This window comes from Chenopodium quinoa, unplaced genomic scaffold (assembly GCF_001683475.1).
Source record: "Chenopodium quinoa cultivar QQ74 unplaced genomic scaffold, ASM168347v1, whole genome shotgun sequence".
Classification (NCBI taxonomy): Eukaryota; Viridiplantae; Streptophyta; class Magnoliopsida; order Caryophyllales; family Amaranthaceae; genus Chenopodium; species Chenopodium quinoa.
Window position 1 is genome coordinate 537456 of NW_018744825.1, and position 7172 is coordinate 544627.

The 7172-nt window shown below is 42.7% G+C and overlaps 1 protein-coding gene across 1 annotated transcript; it reads left to right on the forward strand.

The window, feature by feature from the left end:
• The first annotated feature begins 233 nt into the window (after positions 1–233).
• LOC110704205 lies at positions 234–659 on the forward strand. Its single transcript, XM_021882001.1, has one exon. It carries the CDS (start codon positions 234–236, stop codon positions 657–659), a length of 426 nt encoding a protein of 141 aa, XP_021737693.1.
• Positions 660–7172: the final 6513 nt, after the last annotated feature.

Here is a 7172-nt window from a genome sequence, read left to right on the forward strand (position 1 = left end):
GTATGGTGTATCCCATAAGCGAGGCTCTCCTACCACCCTCAAACGAGTGGTCAAGCGGAGGTAACTAATAGGGAGCTTAAGATCATTTTGGAAAAGACGGTGGCAAGAACGAGAAAGGATTGGTCCTCCAAACTCATTGACTCTTTGTGGGCTTATAGGACCGCCTTCAAGACTCTTATAGGGACCACTCCCTATAAACTTGTTTATGGGAAGAATTCCATTTACCCGTAGAAATGGAACACCGAACGCATTGGGAAATCAAGCGAATCAACTTTGATCTCCATAGTGCGAGTGAACAAAGGCTTCTAGAGCTTCATGAGTTGGAAGAGTTGAGAATGAACGCATATGATAGTGCAAGCCTCTACAAAGAAAGAACCAAGGCGTGGCACGACGCTCAAATTTCCAAGAAGGAATTTGTGGAAGGACAAAAGGTCCTACTTTACAATTCAAGACTCAAGCTCTTCGCCGGGAAATTGAGGTCTAGATGGAGTGGGCCATTTCAAGTTTCCAAAGCCTTTCCTTATGGCTCGGTTGAGATATTCAATGACAAGTACCCTCCGTTCAAAGTGAATGGGCACCGTCTCAAGCCATACTATGAGGGTCAACTAATTGAGAAGCCAGAGCATTTATCTCTCACTGATGTTTTTAAGTCGCCGTGATTTGGTGTGAAGTACGTCAAGCTAGTGACGTTAAAGAAGCCTTTACAGCAGGCAACCCGGTTTCTAACCTTTTTTATTCTATTTTCTTTTAAACCGCTTAGTATAATCTCTCTAACTCTTTTCTTGTATAATGTGATGTAGGTGTTATGGGAAGTGTTTTAGAGAAAAGAGAAGATTTGAAGCAAAAGCGATATATTGAGAGGAGAAGTCGCGCTGCAAGGTGGCGCGGGCGTGCCTAACCAGGAGCGGGCGCGCCTAACTAGGAGCGGGCGCGCCTCATCTAGGGGCTCAAATTGAATGAGAAAAAAAAATAGAAGGGTCCGCGGTTTGAGCGCGGAGAGGAAAGGTCGCGCCTCAGTTTTTGGAGCGGGTGCGCCAAATCAAGAGCGGGCGCGTATCATCTAGGGGCTGAAATTGGAGGAAAAATTCATTAAGGTGCGCAGTTTGTGTTCGAATGAGGAGAGATCGCGCATCTTAGGCGCGGGCGCGTGTCGTTAAGGAGCGGGCGCGTCTCTATCCGGAGCGGGCGCGTCTCTATCGGGAGCGGGCGCGCCTGTTGCGATTTCAGAAAAAAAAAAACGAGTGAAGGACTCCTCAACACCGAAACCCCCTTACTTCTCCATTCACTCTCAAAAACAGAAAACACTCTTCTCACTCACTCTCTCTCTCTAAAACTCACAAACCCTAACTTTCCCATCCTTCAAATTTACTTACTCCATCTTCACGCAAGCTTCAAGGTCATTTTCCTCCATCATCACCACCGCGACGCTTCTCACCATCACACTCAAGTTCATCTTCTTCCCTTCAACAATTCGACACCAAACATCAATTCACTCGCATAAGGGTAAAGGTATTCAATTTCCTTTGTTAATTATTCTCCTTTGATTGATTTTTAAGCAAGGAATTTGATTATCTTAGATTAATTTTGAGATTCAATTGATTATTGTTGAAATTATTGCTGGATATTCTTGTTGATTCAGTGAAAATTGGTGTCAAAATTGTGGACATACTTGGTTGTTGTTGAATTACTATTGTTATAGTACAGGTACATTGTAGTTTGTGGGGGTGTGGTTGGAATTAGCCGGAGTTGGCTTGTGTTTGAAAAAAAAAAAAGAAAGAGTAGTCATGAGTTCGTTAAGGATTGGGAAAAAGAGGAAAACTGCTAACTCGGGACAATCGTTCCAAAACCCTAACCCCAATACAACAAACACTCTTCCTAATTTGAAATTCATTAACAAAAACCATGCCTCCGTCTATAATGATATGAAAAAAAGAAAATTCAGACCCTCAAGGAATTACCATAGAGAGGACATGGAGAAATTGGGAATAAATGACGACTTGTGGTTTCTGTTTGAGAATTTGAGGATGGGATCTTTTGTTAACTCCTCATTCACGACTTACCTAGAACCTTGCTTGGAATTCTTCTCCTCCTTCTCTGTGGACACCTTGGATCTTGATAATGATGTATATAAGATCAAATTCCAACTCTTTAACACCCAGCATGAGCTAACCTTAGGGCAATTCAACCAAGCCTTAGACTTCCTCCCAGAAGCAGATATCTACTGCCCTCTTTACGAAAACTTTAGAGAATACAACGAGACTAGTTGGTGGCGTCACATTTCTGGCAGAGATGAATTCACCACGAGGAAATCTATAGCTAGTGAGATGTTCCACCCAGCCCTTAGGGTCCTGCACCGTTTGTTAGGATATTATGTTATTAGCAAGCAAGACCTAGGGAAGTTGACTAAAGAGGAAGTGTGTATTCTGTGGGTCGCTTCTAGGAGAGAGCAGCCTCGTAAGCTTAACTTAGGTTTTCTCTTCATGACCACCTGTGTAGCTATCGCAAAGGGTAAGAGGTCTGGAGACATACACTGCGGAGCAATGGTCATTAGGTTGGCAATTCAGTTAGGGCACACTGATATGTTACCTCTCTACACACCCGTGGGGAGTAAAGGTGACATTTACCTTGACCTAGAACAGCTTCGTAGGTCTGACTTTACCTTGCTGACCGCTAACCCTGCCTACTACAGCTGGCTTATGAGAGGGAGACACCATTGCTTTCTTCCCAAACCCCACCTTAACTCCATCACCCGTGCCACCAATTATGTATGGAGAGTTTTGAGAGATAACGGGCAAGTGCCCGAGCTTGATGGGGATGATGAGGGAGGGGTAGGTGATGAGGAGGAGGTAGAGGAGAAGGTTCAGCAGCAGCAGCAGCAGGCGGGCGCATAGCAGCCCACAGGTACATTCCAGCTATCTGACATAGCTAGGCAATTGCAGGCAATCTATGAGTCACAACAGGGCCACCATCTGCAGCAGCAGGCCCTCTATGACTCAGCTGTGGACAGAGGAGAGATTGCTCCCCCCGTGAACTACCCTAATTGGCCGCCTCAGCACGGCCCTGTTCCTTCTTGGGGGGGGGGGAACAATCTCCCCACTTACCCCTACTGGCAAGGTCCTTCCGAGCCTAGTAGGGAGCTCCGCAGCTTCCCAGAGGACGGGCAGTACGATTATCGTGTGCCCGGCGGGTGTGACTTTAGAGGGGACCCTTCTTACCCCTGTGTGCATCCTGATCACCCCGCCCCTCTGTATTCCCAGTCTGAGGACACTCCCTCCGGTCCTTTGCCCAGCTGGCAAGAGGATCTTTTCAGGGGTCACTACGGTTGGCCACCGGGCTTTGACGGTGGCTGGGGCCTTTTCGGCCCACCTAGTGGCTTCAGCTATGACGAGCCGCCACCTCAGCATGACTCACCTAGTGAGCCCAGCTCTAGTGGCCAGTAGGCTACGTCCCTAGAGTATATCTCTCCCCTGTTTTGCATGTTTATTTTGATGAGAAGGAGATATACTCTTGGTAGGGAGTGACTTGGCTGAGATTCTTACCTGCGTGCCTGTCGGTCTTTCACTGTTTTACTCGTACCTTGATGCTGCTGATTCTGCTGGATTGCATGACTGTTTGTTTGGTTGTTTTTGCCTCTGTTCACTGCTATGGTTATTGATTTTTTGATGTGTCTATGATGATGACGATGATTACTGATATTCGCCGACATGGCGATTGACCGGTGTGTGTATATATGGTTCGATGATTGATAAGGTAATGTTGAATTGGGAGTAGTGAAGCAAAAATAAAACTATATTCTACCCCAAAAAAAATAAAAAAAAATAAAAAATAAAAAAAAATAAAGCCAAATGGGAGTTGCATTTTATTTCTTTCTCGTCCATCCGGACTAACCCTTTTGTGTATATAGTTTGTTTTCCTTCTATTTGGATTCTCACCACTTTTAGGGCGCATGCTTTCCCTTTGGATATGCTCACTTGGGCGTTATTTCGGTGAGATCTTTCTAACTTTTCTTTCTTTTCTTTCATTTTATTTTTCTTTGGTGTGCTTTAGGATAGCTTTAGTTTAGATTGGAGTTGAATGGTTCGAGGGTGTATGCTCTTGATTCTTCGGAATCTGGTGATCGTTGGTATTGATGCCGAACGATCTTTGTTTGACGATTGGGATTTATTTGCTTGCATGCCTTTTACCTTTATGCTCTTTTGTTTTGTTTAGGATTTTTCTTTTGCTCAAAATAAACCATGTGGTTGTTGTATATTTTGTCTATTGTTGAGCAATAATTGATGGATTTGCATTCTTGAATGTCTTTCTTCCTAAGGTTTAAGAGTTTCCGCGCTCTTGGATTGCCATTGGTTGACTCTAGGATATTTCTATGCTAAGGTAGTTGTGCTAGAACTCGTAAGGCCCATCGAACCCAAATTCACTTGTTTGTGGTAAGAAGGTGTTGCCCTCATTAGGGGATTTGAAACCCTAAAGGTCGTTTTTGTAACCCGATGTGAGTTTTATTGTTCAGGCCTCCAGCACTTCTTGTATGAGCGGCAAAGGATCCCTACCAAGGTATGCTTAAATCGAGAACTTGATTTCTAGCTACCCGAGATCGCGACCTAACTAATCTAGGGAGGACAAAGGCATTTTCTTCGGTGACTATTTTTCTTTTCTAGGTTTCTCTCTTCTTTTGTTGCTTTCTTGTAATTTTATTTGCATTTGCCCCTTGCTAGCAATGTTGAGCCCCATCTTCCTTGTTTATAGCACATTAAAACCCCATGGTCCATATATTTCTTTTCTTAACCTTAGACTTGTGAAGTTTGAGCCATGAGAGTTTATTGTGCTTTTGGTTTGAAAAGATGGAAGGTAATGGTTAAAAATGGAAAGCACGTGTGTATTCAAGAAAAAAAACCGTAAATAGTAAAAAAAATAAATAAATATATAAAAAAAATAAAAATAAAAAGTGATGTCATTTACCCCACTCGTCTAAGCATTGAGGACAATGCTCCACTTAAGCTTGGGGGAGAGGCTCTACGCGTCTTGTATATAGTATGGTGAGTTTGTGTTGAATAAGCTTGGGGGAGATGTAATTTTGTTTGGAAATTTGGAGATATTCTACGTTGTTTTGAGAATTGGCCTCATTCTTTTCTTCACAATTAGGATTAACTACCAAATTTTTCAAATTTTCCCTCACCTTTACCTCCCAGCCTGCGTTACAACCCTTTTTGAGGTCCTTTTGACTTAGAATTGGTTGAGTCACTAGTCGGTGGAGGGAGCTAGATTTCAAGCATATGGAGAGAGCATGTCTTGGTAAGATGTCGGGTTCCCCTTGATTTCATTGTCTTATCTTTGTTCCGGCTCCTTCGTGGAGTCATGAGGTGCTACCTAGTAGGGTGAATTTGAACCTAGATGAGGGAACGCGGTAAGAATGTATGGAATGCGGGTGGAGCGGAGCATGTTAGAGTTCTCTATGCTTAGCATAACTTATCTTTCAATCAACCATTGGCATCCAAAAACGTGCTTACTCTTATTGCTTAGAAAGATTAACATCCATCTATGTTTTTTTTCTTTTCAATATGCTCTTCATCTCCATGTTTTGTTCCGTGTTTATAGTTGAGTTTCCTCTTTATTTGCTCCCTTGTTTAGTAATTGTTTTGAGCATGTTGCCAAGAGTTGCGGGTTAAACTCTTTGGAAACCCTCACGAGAGCATACTCGTCCTCATCGGCGACTTTGGGGTTTTTAAATGGCTTGTTGTTTATGCTAAAAACAACTGTGATTCCTACGAAAGTGAGTTAGTGTATTCCCCTTCCCCTTCTTTCCTACTTTCTCATGTTTGAATGATTGTGTCTTATTCTTCTTTGTCTTTAGCTTTGCTCGAGGACGAGCAAAGGTTTAGCTTGGGGGAATTTGATGAGTGATGTTTATGTCACTCCTAAGGTAGTTCTTTCTAGTAATTTTAGCAATAATTCGGTTCATCCTAGTGTGCTTTTGTTATGTTTTGTCTTGTGTTGCGTAATGTGTTTTTATTTGGTTTAGGTAGGCTTTGCTCCCCTCCCTCTTCGTTGTATTATGCTTCGCCTTCCTATTTTGTAATTGCAGATTGATTGTGGTTCGAATTGACAAGGAGCCAGAGCAAGGATCGAAGCATTGAACCAGCAGTTTGGAGCAGGCGCGCAACCTTGGGCGCGGGCGCGCGCTGAGCTGGCCCAATCCTGTGACACCCATTTTTTTTAGCTGGCGCGCTTCTTGAGGAGCGGCCGCGTCACCATCTAGCGCGCGGGCGCGTCGTTGTGCAGCGCGGGCGCGCCTGTCTGCTGCGGTCCTTAACCTGAAATCAGATTTAAAAAGCAGAGAAGAGGAGAGAGAAGGCAGCATTCATTATTCACATATTGAAACTTTCAGCATACTCTTTAGAGGAACATTCTTAGCATAGATTTTAGCTTTCTTGTATTGGAAATTCTTCCATAGATCTTAGTGTAGATTTTCAATTTATCAATTTTAGCTACTTTGGGTATTTTGAGGAAGCATTTTGGAACTCTATTGGTGTTTGTCATCTCACTTGGTATTGAATGAAACTATTGGTATTCTTCTTTTTATTCTTTTCTTATATGCTTAAAGTTCCCATCTTTGTTGGTTTAATTGGTGAAATTATCATCTCTCTCATTAATTTCTTAATTACTTTGTTGATTAGTGTAATTGTAGTTAAGGTTATGGGTTGTGAGTAGTTTTCTTACTGCTAGGGGTTTGGTGGAGACATGCTTTGAATTTGATGTATGATAGGCTAGGCTAGTTTGGAATACTTGCAATTAAATCTTCCTTGCGCCTATACTTTTTGGCTACTCCATGTTTATGGCCATATGCATGTTGTGGTTGAGTGACTTGAATTAAATCATGACGATAGTGTGATTTAGGAATAGTCATTGGGTGATTGATTATTGTCTAACCTTAGTATTGCATGCCTTGTGACGATAGTGTAAGTGCATGTTAACTAGGAAAGCTCTTAATCCCGATAGGTGATTAGAGAGTACTCTTGACTTTGCCTTGTATGAGTTGCTTGGTTTGCATGTAAACCTACTTCCCTAAGCCTAGCTCCTTTGACTTCATAGCATGTTCGACCCCTACCCCTAGCATTTATTTTAACTAATTTTACATACTCTTTAGTCGTTAATTCATCCACTATTTTCCTTGACCG

Excerpts from the sequence above, each read along its gene's own strand:
- LOC110704205 (XM_021882001.1), top strand. The coding sequence starts at position 234 with ATGGAACACCGAACGCATTGGGAAATCAAGCGAATCAACTTTGATCTC.